This window comes from Orcinus orca, chromosome 14 (assembly GCF_937001465.1).
Source record: "Orcinus orca chromosome 14, mOrcOrc1.1, whole genome shotgun sequence".
Classification (NCBI taxonomy): Eukaryota; Metazoa; Chordata; class Mammalia; order Artiodactyla; family Delphinidae; genus Orcinus; species Orcinus orca.
Genome location: NC_064572.1, coordinates 60290302 through 60310790, shown reverse-complemented (window position 1 = coordinate 60310790; position 20489 = coordinate 60290302). Strand labels below are relative to the sequence as shown.

The window sequence follows — 20489 nt, the reverse complement described above, 5'->3', positions numbered from 1 at the left end:
TGATTTTCTGACTCTCTCAGTAGAGTAGTAATTTCTCATTGGCAGTGATTATAAGTAATAGTTGTCTATTGACTCATTTCTTGACTGAAATAAGCTGACATTAAAAAAAAAGGCTTTGTCAATGCTTAGGATGAAATTGCTTTTGATTTTATTTGGCTTGTATTATAATCATTTGCCAATGATTATACAGGGAAAATTATACAGGAATTTATACAGGAAAAATAACCTTAGTGTATAAAAAGGTTGAGGAAACAGCATTTTAAGTTCTCTTTCTTTAATGACTTTTTGGCTTGAAAATACACATTCATAATTTTTATGTAAATTCTTACGTTATCATTTTAGAGAAAAGAAATTTAGTAGCCACCAACTGAAGATTTGGGCTGTTGAATAAAATTATGTAATAACTTTTCAGGGAAGTAGAGATGAACTTTGAAATTTACCCATGCCTTGTTTTCATTATACCATGTTAAAAGTGATCCATGTAGGACTTCCCTGGCGGTGCAGTGGTTAAGACTCCGCGCTTCCACTGCAGGGGAGCTAAGATCCCACATGCCATGTGGTGTGGCCAGAAAAAAAAAAGTTCCATGTAGTATTGGCAAAGTGTGTTAAAGATTAGTTATATTTAATGTTTAGAGATATCATTTTTCCTGGAACAGTGCTTTGGTACCTAGGGTGTTGTGGAAACTTTTAAGTTGTGATTGTTTTTATTGTGGGAATGTTTGATTGAGTCAGGTGGATTTCAGCTTTGTCTGATAGATGTGATGACTTGTCCTTTCTGGCTTGTGTTACATTTTACTCATTGGTTGTGTAATAGATGGCTGTTTATATAATGAAAATTAGAATAAGCCATTAGAGATGATTGATAATGGATACAAACAAGTGGTGATGTGTCTGCTACAAGAGACGGAATAATACAGTTCTTATATGTAACATGTTAAAATTAGAAAACAATAGGGAAGAAAATATTTCTGAGAGTCAGAGGAGCTTTGCTAGAAGTATAGCCCAAATAATTTAGGAGTGGAAAACCAGCTAAGATCAAGGGCCAACAGAACATATCTGCTGAGTATTACTCAGTGATAGAAGAGTAAAATTAGAAGCAAAATACAGAATTTTTTAAAGTGCCTTAGAGACGAAGAACCTGTCTGAGCAAAGTTTGGACTTAGACGATGGGCCAAAGCCATCCAGAATGAAGGATTTTAAAATAAAACCCATTTCTGAACCTTGGCAAGGCTGAATTAATATCTATTTTATGTACCTGTAAGTGCCTTCCATTCTAGTGAAGGCTTTTTGGTTATGAGGAACAGAATCCAAAGCGCCTGGCTCAGTTGAAGGGGACTGATTATAAGGAAACACCTGCCTGTGTAGGGACCCAGGAACCAAAGAACCCTAAGGGTAGAGTAAATGTTTTCAAAATGTCTACTATACTGTTTAGATATAGTTTTAGCTCTTCAGTAGTCTCATGCTCACTGTCACATGGTTTCTGTGGCATTTGCGACTAGCCTGTGTTACTGTCAGCAGTTAATCACTGGATGGAAAATACCATACAGTGCTGGCTATACTCCCAGGAAGGCCTTAATTTAATGATTACCCATTGCTGTGTTAGGGGGAACAGCTGCAGGTCTGATGTTTTACAAGAATTTAATGGTAATAGTTTAGGGTTTGACTGTTTTAATAAGGAAAGTGGTCTATGTGACTGCCAGTTCTAATATACTCTTAGACTCAGGAGACTGTAAGGATCTCTATCTTCTTGCAGTGAATGCCTAAAATTAAGAGGCAAATTCAGGTCATATCATAGAGGCTATTTGGTGTCTTTTCTTTAAACTAAAATTCTAAGGTGGATATCACCTAAACAGCAACAAGCCCAAATTGTCTTCTTTTATGCAGTCAGCAGATTGGGGATTAGGTTTTCAAAAGACCAGTCTGTAGGTTATATATATGCCCACAGAAAGAATGAATAATTGTATGGTTGAGAGGGAATGCGAAACCCATATTAAAAATGATCCCCCCCCCAAAAAAAAAATGATCCCCCCAAAGATTCTTCTGTTTCATGTTTTCAGAGATGCCATCTGCAATTTTGTTATCTGCAATGACTCTTCCCTTCGAAGTCAGCCCATTATCTTCAATCCTGACTTTTTTGTGGAGAAACTCCGACATGAGAAACCTGAGGTGTTCACCGAGTTGGTGGTCAGCAATATCACAAGGCTCATCGACTTGCCTGGAACTGAGTTGGCTCAGCTGATGGGAGAAGTGGACCTTAAGTTGCCTGGTGGGGCCGGCCCGGCATCAGGATTCTTCCGGTCTCTAATGTCTCTCAAGCGAAAGGGTAGGAGATGTATCTGTGAAGGGGACAGGTCTCAGCTGCTCCCTGGGCTTCATTCTGAACATCTGCATGTTCATGGAGGAGTTTCTATTATTATAAAGCACTTTTTGTCATTTTTCATTTACATGAGTAGTAAAACCTTAAGTAATATTAATAAAAATGGTCTAGATAAATTAAAGCATATATATCAGTCCCCAAGACATAACATGATTAGTTTAGATAGTTATCAGGGCACCTTGATTTTCATGCCCTATTAATACTATACTAAAATAATATTAAAGATACAAAGTTTCACAGCTGGTGAGTACAGTAAAGAAAGTTTGAACATTTTTTTATTGCAGTAGTTCTCAAATGTTTTCATTCCATGGAATGCTTTGATAAGGCAAATACCTATGAATCACCCAAAAAAAGCCTTCTCAGAAATAAGTTATTAGTGATATATATAATAAATTATGACTATTAACACTGCTTTTGATAAGATGTTAAAGAGGTACTATACTATTTTGTTTTTTATTGTTTTTTTTTTTTTTTTGCTGTACGCGGGCCTCTCACTGTTGTGGCCTCTCCCGTTGTGGAGCACAGGCTCCTGACGCACAGGCTCAACGGCCATGGCTCACGGGCCCAGCCGCTCCGCGGCATGTGGGATCTTCCCGGACCGGGGCACGAACCCGTGTCCCCTGCATCGGCAGGCGGACTCTCAACCACTGCGCCACCAGGGAAGCCCCTATTTTGTTTTTTAATTTTTTTTAATTAATTAATTTTTAAAAATAAATTTATTTATTTATTTTTGGCTGTGTTGGGTCTTCGTTGCTGTGCACTGGCTTTCTCTAGTTGCGGTGACCAGGGGCTACTCTTTGTTGCGGTGCGCAGGCTTCTCATTGCGGTGGCTTTTCTTGTTGCAGAGCACGGGCTCCAAGTGCACAGGCTTCAGTAGTTGTGGCACGTGGGCTCAGTAGTTGTGGCTTGCGGGCTCTAGAGCTCAGGCTTAGTAGTTGTGGCACACGGGCTTAGTTGCTCCACGGCATGTGGGATCTTCCCAGGCCAGGGCTCGAACCCATGTCCCTTGCATTGGCAGGCAGATTCTTAACCACTGAACCACCAAGGAAGCCCCTGTTTTTTTAAATATTAGGAAATTCTGAGGGCAGCAAAAAAAGTTTAAACATTATAACAGATCAGACCCTATACCAACTGTAGTGGATAATCTATCATGCTCTGACAATCATGGGTCTAAGTTCTATTTTTTGTTTGTTTTTAAATTACATATCAATATTCTAGGTATTGCTACTTAAATAAGAAGATGGTCTTTGCCTTCAAGGAACCTACCATCTAAGATTAAACTCGCAGAGTTGATTGAGAGTTTTCTGATTACATTTTCTGGTACACTTCCAACTTTAAGGTTTTTGTTTACTGACCCTGTGAAAATACTTGCTAAACTGTAACATAATATACTTGAGGGGTATGTTGCTTTTAAGTATGCTGATTTTGTCCTATTTGTGGAAAATATAGCCTTGTTCTATTGTATGGTTTTTTTCAGAAAAAGGAGTAATATTTGGATCCCCACTGACAGAGGAAGGCATTGCCCGTATATACCAACTGATTGAATATCTACACAAAAGTAAGACTACTTGAAATTTTGTCATTCTTTGTTAATGAAGAATTGTCAGTTTTCTACTGGGAGCTAACATCCTTGAGTTAGCAATTGTTAGGTGACAATTAACCATCAACAAAGACACTAATCAATGATAATTTCAGGTGGTATGTTTCTAAATATATTTCCTTTTAAATTTCATCTCATATATTGATTTGTTTTATACTCTCAAAGATATATATACATTAGATAGTGTCTATGAAATCACAATTTCCCCTTGACTGAAAGAGACATTTCTTCTGTAAAAATACGTTGCTCCTTTATAACATTTACTCCAGGGAGCATAATTTATTGCCAAAGATACTTTTCATCTCTAGAATTCTCTGATTAAAATACACTCTTCACTTAATTCCTTTTTCATTTTTTTAGTAGTCATACTGGTTATGTCATTGCTCTAAGTGTTTGGCAGAGCTGAGTGTATATGAAATGTGTGGCTTTATGTGATGTCTTGATAAATTTGACACTAACACTTATTTATGTCTTATTCTATATGGGACATTGTGCTAGGAGCTAGAGCAGAGGTTGCAAACTGACAGCCTAAGAGTTTAAGTCATCTATATTCATATTTTGTTTGTTTGGCAAAGAATTAAATTAAAAATAAAATAAGTTATCAGACTTTTAAAATGGAAACAGTCCAGGTTTTCAACTTCTTTGGATAATAGGAAATAATAGGAAGATCTAGCATCCTTGGGCCCTGTTGCCACTTGGACACAGTCAGCTGGAGCACAGGTAGGTGCTCCTCAGTTTGTTAGGGTTCCTGTTCATTCATTTACTGTTACCAGCCTGGCCTTGTAGGCATTTGAACTTGGACCCCTGAATTAGGGGGTTATACAAAGAAATATGGACTTAAGCTGAAAACATAACTCTCATGCTTCTTCCAGGTCAAACCAAAACAATATGTCTCATCTTTTTTATCCCCTTAGATTAGCTTAAAATATAGGTGGGAGGGAAGAATCGTTTAGTTGGGATGACCCTGAGCTTCTGGGAATCTCTTAGACTGAAAGGTGATCTGATAGGTTAGAGTTTTAATTCCTGGGGCAGCACAGAGACTCTAGATTCATTTTAGGCTGGGAAACTGTTTTACAGGAGCAATGAACCCCCACAGATGAACTCGGCCCCTCCAGCAAAGTCTGAGATGACCCACGGGAAGGGGCCTTCAGGGAGATTTGGCTTTCTTCCAACTTATTTTTCAAGCCCATTCTGACTATTAAGGTTAAATTCAGGGAGTGAGGAGGGATAAATTAGGAGTTTGGGATTAACAATATACACACTACTATATATAAAATAGATAACCAACAAGGACCTACTGTATAGCACAGGGAACTATACCCAATATCTTGTAATAGCCTATAATGGAAAGAATCTAAAAAAGAATATATATATATATATATATATATATATCTTACTTTGCTGTACACCTAAAACTAACACAACACTGTAAATCAACTATATTTCAACAGAAAATTTAAAAAAAAAAAGGTTAAATTCAGTTTCCAGGTGTGCCTCAGGAGGTTCAGTGACTCCTGGGTGGACCACGTCTCAGTCTGGGAGATCTCTGGGTGCTCAGGGATGTTCAGATATGTTTCCTCAGGGGCCAGTAGGTTCTAAACTAATCTGGGAAGAAAGACAAAAACGTCCTTCAAGTTCTTTGTAAAGGGTCTTTCAAGTATAAAGTGGTCTTTTAGATGACTTATTTTAATCATAATTCCTCTTTTTATTTGCTTTTTCATGTCCTCTGTTTCTCTTCCATGCTGAACAGACTTGAGAGTAGAGGGTTTGTTTAGAGTACCAGGGAATAGTGTCCGACAGCAGATATTAAGGGATGCTCTCAATAATGGAACTGATATCGACTTGGAATCAGGAGAGTTTCACTCAAATGATGTTGCTACCTTGCTGAAGATGTTTCTAGGAGAGTTACCTGAGCCCCTGCTGACACATAAACATTTCCATGCACACCTCAAAATTGCTGGTGAGTATAGGAGGTGAGAAAGAGATGTGAATACATTTCTTTCAATTTAGTAAAGTCATCTGGAATATTCTGTTGTTTGTAACCCACAGCAGTGCTTCTGTTAATATTGTTTGACTTCATGATATTTCTGGGCTCTCTGAATACTCATAAGCATTGGCTAGTTATGGTTGATTTGGTCAAAATTTTTTTTTGTGGAATAAACTTCTTTGAAGATAAAGTCTGGGTTTTACCTATTTTTGTATTCCTGATGGATCCTGGCATTGTGCTGTGAACATTTTAGTTGCTTAATTTATGTATGCTTTTCACTGGATTGATTGACACACCCAAATCAATTACCCAAATCAGTAGTCACAGTTTTGTATATTTGCCTTAGTTTGAGGCTTTTGCTAAGTATTAATATGCCTCAGTTGAGATCATCTCTACTCTTGGAAATTTGCTTCTTATAAATAATTTTACTTGTTTTCTAAATAGGCAATACATTCACATGAATTAAAATTCAAAAGGTTCAAAGAGTATACAGTGAAAAGCCTCTTTCCCACCCCTGTTCCCAGCACTCAGTTTTTCTTCCCAGAGGGAACCAATGCTATTGATTTCTAATGTATCCTTACAGAGATATTTTAGACACTTACAAACACCTACATATATTCTTTTTCTTTCTTTTTATGTAATGGTAGGGTGTTATACACATGGTTCTGTGGTTTGCTTTTTTCATTTACTGTGTTTTGGAGAATGTTCCATTTTCAGCTCATAAATAGTTTCCTCTTTCTCCTTTGTGCTTGTGTTATTCATTCTTAAATTGCACAGCTGTTATGCTGCAATAGGCTCTAAGTGCACACAGCATCCACATCCATACTATATTTACTTAGTTTTCTACCCTTGAGTCTTTTACTCTTGCTTCTAATTTTAAGAAAATAAATAGAAAATTTTTTTCTTTTGAATAATTTTCACTACTTAAAATAAAAACCGAGTTTTGAATTTCTAAAATCTAATAAGATTAGATTTTTTTTAGCACTTTCAGGAACAGTTTAGATGATACAAATGAGAAAATATTACTAGAGTGTTACATAACTTTACAGTTATTTTGGGGGAGAAATAAAGTTGTTGGATATTTGAAAAAGATATGGGAAATATTGATAAGTTCTTTTTATAAGGGTTAACATGAAGAATGCTTGTTCTGTTTGCTTTCCTGTTGAGTTTATTTAGTGCAGTATCTGAAACCGCCCCTCCACCACCCCATGATTCACTGTTCTTTGATATTATACTGAGGTGTGGCACAGGTGTATCGTTTGGTACCCCTTGCTGATAACTGGGAGGGATTTTTGTTTTCAATTTCATATTAACAGGGAACAGTTTCTAGAAATATTATCTGCCTTTCCTACACCTGGAATTGTTTTTGAAGTTAAACAGTTTCAACAACACGTTGTTATCATTTTCAGGTCTATATGAATTATACCCAAATGGTTTTCAGTGTCTTTTGAAATTCTGATTATCTAGGGAACTGTTTTTATTGATAACCTGTGTAGCTTGTTAGGGGAGAAACAATGATTCTGACTCCATAAGGAGCTGCCTGGATCATCCTGTTATCAGGGCATAATTCACTCTCATATTTTTTTAGCAGTAAAATATCTTGGTGAGGAAATGTGAAAGGGTGGCATTATTAAAGATATGTGTGGACATGTTTTCATTTCTTTTGAGTATATACCTAGGAATGGGATTGCTAAGTCATATGGTAACTCTATGTTTAACTTTTTGAGGAACTGCCAAACAGTTTTCCAAAGTGATCACACCATTTTACATTCCCACCAGCAGTGTAGGAGAGTTTAATTTTCTCAGCATTCTTGGCAACACTTGTTATTGTCAGTCTTTTTGACTATAGCCACACCTCTGGTTATGAAGCAGTATCTCATTTTGGTTTTGATTTACATTTCTCTGATAGCTAATGATACTGAGTATACAAATGCTTACTGGCCACTTGTATGTCTTCTTTGGAGGAATGTTTATTTAAGTCTTTTGCCCATTTTTGATGGGGTTTTTCTCTTTTAATTATTGAGTTGTATTGACATTATTTTGTTATTATATTTTGCTATAATCTCTATTTATGCTTGATTCTTTTTTTTTCTTTCTTTGATTATAATAAATAGTAGGAGCATTGATTTTTTTTCTTGCTTGTATTTTCTCCCTCCTTTGCAATCACCTCTTTTGTCCTCAAGATTTGATGCAGTTTGATGATAAAGGAAACAAGACCAATGTACCAGATAAAGAGCGGCAAATTGAGGCTCTTCAGTTGCTATTCCTCATTCTCCCTCCACCCAATCGTAACTTGCTGAAGTTATTGCTTGATCTCCTGTACCAGACAGCAAAGAAACAAGACAAGAATAAGATGTCTGCCTATAACCTTGCCCTTATGTTTGCGCCCCATGTCTTGTGGCCAAAAAATGTAAGTGTTGAGGGAAAAAGGAAAGACTGCTTGGTTTTCTTGGGCTGGCCCTCGTCCTATGGCTGTACCTTGGTGAGGTTATCAAGGGCCCAAGGTCTAGTCTTCAGCTTTACAAGGCTAGGAACTTCCTTTATTAGTTCATTTAAGAGTTATTAAACCTGAGGGGGCCAATTCCTGTTAATCTTGCTTATAAATTATAAGTCAATCTCTTGACAAACCTGATTAGCAATTTATTAGTGGAAATTCTTAGAGGAAAATATAGCTACTAAATAAACTAGAATACTGATTTTGGCTGGTCAATGTAAATTCCTTCTTAACATGAAAGCCTTCTTGGGAAATCAAATTGATTTCTGAAGATTGAATGGTATAAATTTAGAATAGAGCTGTATGATCTTACAGGATAGTGTCACTGAGCTTTTAGATAAGATGACACAGAGAGCAATCCTGCCTTGTTGTAGCTTTTCTATATCCTATAGATGTACTCTCCTTAAATAAAGCTGAATATGCTTCTTATTACTGAGACCATGCCCTTCTTAGTGACTTACACGAGAAGTGCATTATCTAAAGGCTTTTGAACTAATTCTTGGCCTGGAAGCACGTAGCTTCATATTCCTGTCCATTCATAAAATAGGTTTTACTGTATGATGGAATTAGAGTCAGGATAACTGGGTTGGAAGCTGCAAACCCCTGTTAACTGTGTCCTTTCCTCTTTCTATGCGTAGGCTCCTCCTCTGTAAGCTGGGCATAATAGCACCTTTTCCACTTACTTGACAGGATTGTTGGGAAGATAATAGAAATAGATGGGATATAGTGACTTATAAAAGATTTTGGGGATTATAGGAAATGAGAAAAGGAAGGTAAAGGAGAGAGGTTGTGTAAGATGTTTTGCCTAACAAGCAACTAGTGAAAAAATAATATAAAGCTCTGGGCCAGGAAGAGCTTCTGCCCAGAGAAAGGTTGATGAGGGGGAGGTGTGTGAGAAGAAAAAGACACACTGACATTTGTCCATGTTAAGGAGATAAAGCCTCGTAGTGAAAGAATTTTAGAACAAGCTCACTGAGACTGAAAAGGAGTAAGTGATCTGTGACTATAAAGAGAAGCATTGACTGTAAAGAGAAGCCTGTGAGAGAGGTCTTAGTATAAGCAAACATTAAGTAACAAAGATACATGTTGAGGATGCGGGCTTTGGTATAGTAGATATGCCGAAGTGCTTAAAAAAAAGGCAGAGGAAACAAGAGAAGGTAATCAGTGACCATGTGACTGTGTTTTTAAGAAACGGATGTCACCTCTGGTATCAATTAGTAGTGACAGTTCTCTTTCGTCTTTGGAGAAACTGTAGTTTCTCTAGAGAGCAATGTCCTTGGTGATTGTAACAGATTCTATTCTTCTTTCCCCTTTTCCCAGGGTAGATCTTCTTTAGTAACTCTGCATGTATGTCTGATTATCAGGCAGAATTAGGAAATGAAGATTGGTTCTCAAGGATTTCCTGATCACTTCAGGGACACATGGTTCTTCCTAGATTATATCATCTCTAGTGGAAACCTGCTGAACCAAAAAACCTTTCCAGAATTAAATGTTGTATTAGAGTCAGCTTTCTTGGAGATAGAAACTATCGTATGTTTGAAAGAATTAGCTTACTGATAAGTAAATGGGAGTATCTGCCTTCTACCTCCCAGCTTTTCATCTCCCTTTTTTGGTTTCTTTTGCTCTGAATAGGTCACTGCAAATGACCTTCAAGAGAATATCACAAAGTTAAACAATGGGATGACTTTTATGATTAAACACTCTCAGAAACTTTTTAAGGTAGGTAATGAATGGGATTTGGACAAGGAGGTTGGAACACGGTGGGATCCTGAGAGGGCTATTAAGATGACTAGATAAGAAAGGCCCTGACTGGAACTGGAAACCAGATCGGACAGTGGTAAAACTCAGAGGGAACAACTAAGGTGGGGAAGAATATGGAGGTACCTAGAAGCTGAGTAGGGCTCTGCCCCCTGGGCAATTGGCTCCATGCCCGAGTCATCCTTCCTTTTTCATGAAAGACAGCAGATGTTGGAAGCAGAGTACTTTTATCCTGTCTGCTTCCAGCCAGTAGAATTTTGACAGCCTCCTTTCATCTTGTATTTATTGTCCTTTTTAATGCAAACTAGCAGTGTGTCTGTCAACATGATTTTCTCAATAATTTAGTGGGTCTCTGTGGATTTTAGTGGGATTCACTCAGAAGATAAATTTAAAGATAAACCCATCTCTTTCTTGGACTCTTGCTGAGAAGGCTGAGGGACAATACCTTTAAGCTTCCTGGAGGCCCTCTGGTTGGATTGAGAGTATCTGGTAGGCATACCTTTTACTCTTTGAAAGGGCCCTTTGTGTAACTGAATATTCTGACCTTTTAATGTTTCTAAGATTTTTAGCAAAAAGTTGCATAGTCACATCCTTGGCCTTTTCTTTAGAGTATACTTTCCTGATGGTGAATTTCTTAATTTTAGCATCTTTTGCCATCTGGAAAGGCTGAGAATTTTTTTTTTTTTTTTTTTTTTTTGCGGTATGTGGGCCTTTCACTGTTGTGGCCTCTCCCGTTGCAGAGCACAGGCTCCGGACGCGTAGGCTCAGCAGCCATGGCTCACGGGCCTAGCCACTCCGCGGCATGTGGGATCTTCCCGTACCGGGGCACGAACCCATGTCCCCTGCATCGGCAGGCAGACTCGCAACCACTGCGCCACCAGGGAAGCCCAAGGCTGAGAATTTTTAAGACCACTCAGTTCTGGTTCTTTTTTTGTCTTTCTTCAATTAAAAAAAAGAAAAATGTGGTAAAATACATATGACAACATTTACTATATGTGTACAGGCCAGTGGCATTAATTACATTCATATTATTATGTAAACCATCACCACCATCCATCGCCAGAACTCTTTTCATCTTGCAAAACTGAAACGCTATACCCATTAAACATAACTCCCCATTCATCCCTCCCCCTTGGCCCTGGCAACCACCATTCTACTTTCTGTCTGTACGATTTTGACCACTTTAAGTATGTCATAAAAGTGGAATCAATCAATTTTAGTGATTGGCTTATTTCCTTTAGCATAATGTCTTCAAGGTTCATCTATGTTGTAGCATTTGTCAGGATTTCCTTCCTTTTTAAGGCTGACATTTCATTCACTGTATATACCACATTTTGCTTATCCATTCATCTGTTGAGGACACTTGGGTTGCCTCCACATTTAGTGCTTGTGAATAATGCTTCTCTGAACATGGACATACAATATGTCTTCTAGACTCTGTTTTTAATTCTTTTGGGTATATAGTTGGCTCTCTGTATCTGTGGATTCCCCATCCACAGATTCAACCAATGGCAGATTAAAAATATTTGGAAAAAAAATTCTAGAAAGTTCCAAAAAGCAAAACTTGAATTTGCTGCACACCAGCAACTATTTATATATCACTTACATTGTATTTACAACTATTTACATAGCATTTACATTGTATTAGGTATTATAAGTAATCTACAGATGATTTAAAGTATACAGGAAGATGTGTATAGGTTATATGCAGATACTGTGCCATTTTATATAAGGGACTTGAGTATCTGTGGATTTTGGTATCCATGGGGAAATCCTGGAACCAGTAACCTTGGATCCTGAGGTATGACTCTATACCCAGAAGTGGAATTGCTGGATCATATGGTAATTCTAACAGAACTGCCATACTGTTTTCCATAGTTGCTATAATGCTTACATTTTACCGTCTCACCAACAAGGCACAAGGGTTCCCATTACTTTGCATCCTCACCAACACTTGTTACTTTGTTTTGGGAATTTTTTTGATTATAGTTGTGTTAATGGTTGTGAGGTGGTAACTCATTGTAGTTTCAATTTGCATTTTCCTAATGATTAGTGATGTGATGTTGAACATCTTTTCATGTGCTTGTTGCTTATCTGCGTATCTTCTTTGGAGAAATGTCTATTCAAGTCCTTTGCCCATTTTTTTTTTTTTTTTTTTTTTTTTTTTGGCTGCACCATGCGGCTTGTGGGATCTTAGTTCCCTGACCAGGGATTGAACCCAGGCCACAGCAGTGAAAGCACCAAGTCCTAACCACTGGACCAGCAGGGAATTCCCACCCATGTTTGAATTGGGTTGTTTGCTTTTTTGTTATTGAGTTGCAGGTGTTCTTTATATATTCTAGATATTAATCCCTTATCAGATTTATGATGTGCAAGTATTTCCTCCCATTCTGTGGATTGCCTTTTACTCTGTTGATAGTGTCTTGCTGCACAAAATTTAAAAATTTTTATGAAGTCCCATTTGTCTATTTTTTTCTTTTGTTGCCTGTGCCTTTGGTGTCATATGCAAGAAATCATTGCCAAATCCAATGCTGTGAAGGCTTTGCCCTTTACTTTCTTTTAAGAGTTTTATTGTTTTACATCTTACATTTATCTATTCTGGGTAATTTTTGTATATGGTATTAGGTAGTGGTCCAACTTCATCCTTTTGCATGTGGATATCCAGTTTTACCAACATCATTTGTTGAAAAAACTGTCCTTTCCCCATTGAATAGTCTTGCCACTCTTGTTGAAAATTCGTATATTTGAGGGTTTATCTCTGGACTCTATTCTATTCAGTTGGTCTATATGTTTATCTTTATGCCAGTACCATACTGTTTTGATTACTGTAGCTTTGTAGTAAGTTTTGAAATAAGGAAATGTGAGTCCTCTAGCATTGTTCTTTTTCAAGATTGTTTTAGCTATTGGGGGTCCCTTGAGATTTCATATGAATTTTAGGATGGATTTTTCTATTTCCTTTTTTTTTAATATATAAATTTATTTATATATTTATTTATTTTTGGCTGCGTTGGGTCTTTGTTGCTGTGTGTGGGCTTTCTCTAGTTGCAGCAAGCGGGGGCTACTCTTGGTTGCAGTGCGTGGGCTTCTCATTGCGGTGGCTTCTCTTGTTGCGGAGCACAGGCTCTAGGTGCTCGGGCTTCAGTAGTTGTGACATGTGGGCTCCATAGTTGTGGCTTGCGGGCTCTAGAGTGCAGGCTCAGTAGTTTTGGTGCATGGTCTTAGTTGCTCCACAGCATGTGGGATCTTCCGGGACCAGGGCTCAAACCTGTGTCCCCTGCATTGGCAGGCGGATTCTTAACTATTGCGCCACCAGGGATGTCCCGATTTTTCTATTTCTACAAAAACTGTCGTTGGGATTTTGATAGGGATTGCAGTAGATTATTTTGGGTAGTATTGACATTTTAACAGTGTTAAGTCTTCCAATCCATGAACAGGGGATGTCTTTCCATTTATTTATGTTGACTTTAATTTTTTTCGTTAATGTTTTGTAGTTTTCATTGTACAAATCTTTCATCTCCTTGGTTAAGTTAATTCCTAAGTATTTTATTCTTTTTGATGCTATTGTAAATGTAATTGTTTTCTTATTTCCTTTTTGGATTGTTCATTGTTAGTGTATAGAAATACAACTGATTTTTGTGTGTTGACTTTGTATCCTGCTACTTTGCTGAATTTGTTTATCAGTTCTAACAATTTTTCTTTGAAATCTTTAGAGTTTTCTACATATAAGATCATATCATCTATGAACAGAGATAATGTTACTCCTTTCCAATTTGGCTCTCTTTTATTTCTTTTTCTTGCCTAGTTGCTCTGGCTAGTTTTGGTTCCTTTTTGTTTAACATAGTTTTTCCTTCAATTTGTCTCTCTTCTTACTTTATAGTAGCTTGATTCTGCAAGGCCAACAGGAGAGTCTCTCTAGTATGTGCTAACAAGATTCAGATGAAGATATATTTTATATATATCTTATATATAATACATATTTTATATATATAATGTATTATAAATGTATATATCATAATTTAATCACAGTTATGCCATCCCATCACTTTAGCATATTATATAACCTGATCATCACAGGAGCAACATTCAGTCACCAATATTCTGTTGGTTAGAAACAAGTCACAAGTCCATTCACACTCAGGAAGAGGGAATTATGCAGAATGTGAACATGGAGGCCACCGTAGGATTTACCCACTACAGGATGGCAAGTGATCCAAAGTCCAGAGTTTAGAAATGACAGATCAGAATCTTTGATTTAGTAGGCTGTAAAACAAAGGGTCAGGGCTTAGGTGCCGAAGTCAAAGATTATGGTCAATTAGAAGTCAAGATCTAGGTAAGTGAATTAGAGCAGTAGACATAGGACAACAGGAGAAAGAATGGTTTTTAATGATGAACAAAGATCTTTCAAACCAATTCTTTATATACTTCTCATTTAGGGGAAGAGCTAGTTCCAAAGCATGGATTTATAGGAATAAGTTGAGAGGAGTTGTGTGTACGGAGAATGCAATTAACTGACAGTAGTTGTGAATCAAGATGGGGAATTTCTAGGTGCAGTTCCTAATAGAACTCTCCTTCTGTTGCGTTCTCTTGTTACCACTGATACGAGATTAACTTTTCATAGCCCACCACTCACAAGTTGAAAGAGAGGTGGGTTCTCAGAGATCTCATTGAATCTCATGGTTTCTAACTTTTCCACCTTCTGATCTCTTTACCTGTAGAGCCCATTCTCTCTTGCTCATTGTCCAGTACAATTCAAATATGCAATGAAGTTGTACTTCACTGTGAAGGATTTTTTTAAAGTGACTTAAAACAACACAAATTTGTTATCTTACAGTTCTGTAGGTCAGAAGTCTGACATGAGTCTCACTGGGCTAAAATTAAGGTGTTGGCAGGGATGCAATCCTTTCTGGATGCTCTAGGGGAAAATCCGTTTACTTGCCTTTTCCAACTTCTAGAGGTTGATCTAGAAGTTGGATCATAGTCCTTGGATCCTAGTCCCCTTGGATCCTAGTCCCCTACCTCCATCTTCAAGGCTAGCAATGTTGTGTCTTTCTGATCCTTCTTCCATAGTGATGTTTCCTTCTAACCACAGCTGGGAAAGGTTCTCTGCTTCTAAGGACCCATGTGATTATAGTGGACCTGCCTGGATAGCCTAGGATACTCTCCCCATTGCAAGGTCTTTAACTTAATCACACCAGCAAAGTCCCTTTTACTATGTCAGATAACATATCACTGTGGAGGATCTTGAGAATACAGATTGTACAAACCTTAGAGATAAAACATGAGTACAGTCTCCTAGATGTAATTTGGCTTGGTACAAGTTCTAATTATTAGATTCTTTCAGACATTCTCTATTTTTACTCTTCCTTTCTCTTCCATAGATCCCTCTTTTAGCTCCTCATCCTTGGGGTTTTGATTCTTATTTGCTATTTACCTTTGTTTCCAGGCTAGTGTGAGCACTCTTTGAGCCTCTGTTTATCTCTAAAGGAGACAAAGAATGTCTTTTTTTTTTTTTTTTTGAGATTTATTTTAGTCTCAGGACTTTTCTCTTTGGATTTGAGTCAGAACCATTGTCCTTGTGGGCATCTGCTTCACCACTTTGGCTGAGTAGGTTCTTCCCTGAGCTGTTCCTGGATGAAAAATGGTTGATTGTTCTGTGTGCTCTATACTTATTCTGAGGTCCTACTTTACCCCAGATTTGTTCTTCTTGTGCTTTGTTGTCTTCCTTTTTATTTTAATAAATTAAAAAAAATTATTCATTTATTTACTTAGGCTGCGCCGGGTCTTAGTTACGGCACTCAGGATCTTCGTTGCCGCGTGTGGGATCTTTTAGTTGTGGCATGCGGGCTTCTTAGTTGTGGTGTGTGGCCTTCTTAGTTGTAGCATGCGGACTCTTAGTTGCAGCATGCATGCAGGATCTAGTTCCCTGACCAGGGATCCAACCTGGGCCCCCTACATTGGGAGCGTGGAGTCTTACCCACTGGACCACCAGGGAAGTCCCTTTGTTGTCTTTTTCTTGTTCTCAGGTTTCCTTGGGTGGACGGTTTACCTCCTAATCCTCACATTCTATGTTGCCTCATTCTGTGTTCTTTGAATTTTTTTTCTCTAAAATTATTCCTAACTATTTATAGTTCTATCCTCTACTGTTATCAGTCCATCTGACCTAGTCTGGTTTTCTCTCTTTTCAATAGGAGTCACCACATCTTTTCCTAGGGAATTATGACGTATATATAGTTGAGGCCAATTCCCATTTTATCTGGGAAGTCCTATGAACTGTAAAATACCTTGGACCCTCAGATTTTCATTTAAACCTGTCTGCTTCTGGCTCCCTTTCTGAGTATCCCTTCAGCTCATAGTATCTTTTTGGGGCAGAGGTTTTTTTTTGTTTTGTTTTTAAATGAAGTTATAGAATAGGTAATGTGGGCTGTCATATTCTTGTTTGGAGGAAATTTCCTTTGGCTCTGCTTTATAATTTACCAAGGTAAAAATTAAACTATAGATAGCATAATGTCTTTGTCATGAGACTCTTTTTTGAAAACTTCTTTGTGAAGTTTTTCAAATATAGAGAAAAGTTGAAAGAGTGAAACAGATAACTCTCAGATTCAACAAATGTCACCATTTGCCATATTTGCTTTCTCTCTCTCTCTCTCTCTCTCTATATATATATATATTTTTAAATTAATTAATTAATTGATTGATTGATTTTTGGCTGCGTTGGGTCTTCGTTGCTACGTGCAGGCTTTCTCTAGCTGCGGCGAGCGGGGACTGCTTCTCATTGCTGTGCGTGGGCTCCTCATTGCAGTGGCTTCTCTTGTTGCGGAACATGGGCTCCAGGCACGCGGGCTCAGTAGTTGCTGCTCACAGGCTCTAGAGTGTAGGCTCAGTAGTTGTGGCGCACAGGCTTAGTTGCTCCGTGGCATGTGGGATCCTCCCGGGCCAGGGCTCAAACACGTGCCCCTGTGTCAGCAGGCGGATTCTTAACCACTGCACCACCAGGGAAGTCCTCTATATATTCATGCTTTTTTTTTTTTGCCTGAACCACTGATATCATGATATTTTGTCCTTTAATACTTAAGCGTGCATCTCCTAAGAATACGAATATTCTCCTAATAGTCACAGTATTGTTATCACATCTAAGAAGATTTACAAGAATTTCATATCAGCTAATATTCAGTTCATATTTAAATTCCCCAGTTGTCCTAAGAATGTATTTCATAGCTGCTTTTTTAAAAAACGTAAACTTGGACTTCCCTGGTGGCGCAGTGGTTAAGAATCCACCCGCCAATGCAGGGGACACGGGTTTGAGCCCTGGTCCAGTAAGATCCCACACGCTGCAGAGTAACTAAGCCCGTGCGCCACAACTACTGAGTCTGCACTCTAGAGCCTGCGAGCCATAACTACTGAGCCTGCGTGCCACAATTACTGAAGCCCGCGCGCCTAGAGCCCGTGCTCCGCAACAAGAGAAGCCATAGCATTGAGAAGCCCGCTCACTGCAACAAAAAGTAGCCGCCACTTGCCGCAACTAGAGAAAGCCCACACGCCGCAACTAGAGAAAGCCTGTGCACAGCAACAAAGACCCAATGCAGCCAAAATAAATAAATAAATTTATTTAAAAATATATAGGGCTTCCCTGGTGGCGCAGTGGTTGAGAGTCCGCCTGCTGATGCAGGGGACTTGGGTTCGTGCCCCGGTCTGGGAAGATCCCACATGCCGCGGAGCGGCTGGGCCCGTGAGCCATGGCCGCTGAGCCTGCGCATCCGGAGCCTGCGTCCCGCAATGGGAGAGGCCACAACAGTGAGAGGCCCGCGTACCGCAAAAAATAATAATTAAAAAAAAAAAAAAAAAAAAAATATATATATATAAAAAACATAAACTTGACATATATACACTACCAAATGTAAAATAGATAGCTAGTGGGAAGCAGCCGCATAGCCCAGGGAGATCAGCTTGGTGCCTTGTGACTACCTAGAGGGGTGGGATAGGGAGGGTGGGAGGGAGATGCAAGAGGGAGGAGATATGGGGATATATGGGTACATATAGCTGATTTACTTTGTTGTACAACAGAAACTAACACACCATTGTGAAGCAATTATGTTCCAATAAAGATGTAAAAAACCAAAACAAAACATAAACTGATCAAGGCTTATGTGTTGCTTTTGATTGTTATATCACTTTTAATCTGGAATAATTACTACCCTTTATCTTCATGTCATTGATTTGTTGAAGCATTCAGGCCTATTGTAGAATATTCCACATTTTAAATTTGTCTTACTGTTTTTTCAAGGTTATTTAACCTGTTCCTTCATCCCTTTCTATGTAGTTCCTATAAACCACAAGTTAGGTTTAGAGGCTTGATTAGATTCAGGTTAAGCATTTTTGGCAAAGATTCATAGGTGATGTTTGTATACATCATATTGCATCACATTAGGGGGCACAGAATGTAGATTGTCTTACTCTCAGTAATGCTAATTTTGCTACTTGCCACATCTCTCAATTATAAAGGTACATTTTCCCCTTTGCAAGTAGTAAGTAACCTGCAGGGCAATTAACTAATATAATGGTTTAGCATCCACTGATAATCCTGCTGGACAGTATAACTATATTGTGTATCACAAAACAGTGATTTTCTAATTATATTATTAATCTTTATTAGCTGACTTTCTTCTTTGGAGAAGAGCTTTCCTTCTCTCTCTTGGTCTCTTTTATTATGAGTCTCTGTAGACCCATGGATTTTTAGTTATTCAAAGTGTTAGTCAATTTCAGTTGTTAATTTTGATTTTCAAATTGTACCAAATTTGGCCTGTGATAGCCCTTGTAAGCTGCTTCCTGCTGTGTCTTTTTGACAGGACTCCATTAGCCTTTGAGTGTTTCCATCCTGGCATAAATGTCCCCACCTTACTTTATACTTGCTCTGCCCTGGGCCTGGAATCAATTATCTTCTTCAGGGAGCCCTAATTTCTTCCACTGACACTGGGTATACGTACTGATTGTTTCTTGGGTGTCATTGCTTCTAGGCTCTTTGAGGGCAAGGAATAGAATTAAAATTTTTTTAAAAAGAAATCATTAGTTCATATTAGTATTTCCAATTCAGATTTTTTTTTTAATTTTTAAAATAATATTGTTATTCATTTATTTTAAGCTCAAAATAATTACATACCATTTGTGAAGAGAAAGTACATGTGCTTAGGCTAGTAGCAATGACTATGTTTCTCTCATCTATATTTGACACTAGGCTGAGTGGAAAGAGATAAGGGATAGCTTAAGAGACTTGACAGCAGAACTCTGATTTTCAAGACATTAACAGGATTTGTTGACATAGTTTTGAAGGTTTTTTAAAAAAATATATTGGTCAGATCTATTCAGAAGTTCCAGGCTGTGAATTAGGTATGTACTGGCTATTCCACTGAATTTTAGGTATTTACATGGATTTTGTTGATGGAGACAGTAGTTTTAGATACATCTTCAATCTTTATCAGGGTTTCTTTTTTTCCCTCTATTTGAGACATCCTAAAAAATAATTTCATATCTTCCTCAAAGTAAAATAGAGGATTAAAATAGTTGTTCAGAGGATTGTTTTTTACATGTTTATTGGAGTATAATTTAACACTACAGCGCTTTTTCTTGACTTCTTTTACTTTATATTTGTATAAATGTAAATTTTTACATTGTAAATTCCAGATTTTAATAGCATTTATATATGTTAGTTGCTTTATCCTACAATATAATAAATTAATTTCAAAATAATAGAACTATTACTACTAACAATAAACTTCTGTAAATCTGTTGATGGAAATTTAGGATTTCCTTACAGTTCCTTTTCCCTTGAATATATCTCACTAAGGTTGTATAGTCAGAATACAGTTTTCAAAAGTTAGGTGGAATAATTCCTTTCTCTGTGCTTATGTTATCATTTAAAAAAACATATTTACTTATTTGGCTGTGCCAGATCTTAGTTATGACATGCGGGATCTTTAGTTGCAGCATGCGAGATCTTTAATTGCGGCATGCGAACTCTTAGTTTCGGCATGTGGGATCTAGTTTGCTGACCAGGGATTGAACCTGGCCCCCTGCATTGGGAGCATGGCGTCTTAGCCACTGGACCACCAGGGAAGTCCCTTTTTTTTTTTTTTCAATTTGATACACAGATATATTTTTTTGTTGTTGTTGTACAGGTTTAGTGTTTGCCTCTTTTCCTTTTGGATTTAATTTTATTTTTTGAACCTCTGGTATATTTATATGGTTAAAAAGTCAAAACTACACAAAAAGGTATATTTAG

The 20489-nt window shown here is 37.8% G+C and overlaps 1 protein-coding gene across 2 annotated transcripts in view; it reads left to right on the top strand.

Annotated features, from left to right (window-relative positions):
• Positions 1-20489, top strand: part of ARHGAP19 (Rho GTPase activating protein 19) — a 58547-nt gene that overhangs the window by 18821 nt on the left and 19237 nt on the right. For both annotated transcript variants that reach the window (XM_033425693.2, XM_033425694.2), the window contains exons 2-6: positions 2058-2323; positions 3855-3935; positions 5728-5937; positions 8148-8374; positions 10091-10177. In XM_033425693.2, coding sequence (XP_033281584.1) covers positions 2058-2323; positions 3855-3935; positions 5728-5937; positions 8148-8374; positions 10091-10177 — 871 coding nt within the window. The remainder of the gene's footprint in view (positions 1-2057; positions 2324-3854; positions 3936-5727; positions 5938-8147; positions 8375-10090; positions 10178-20489) is intronic.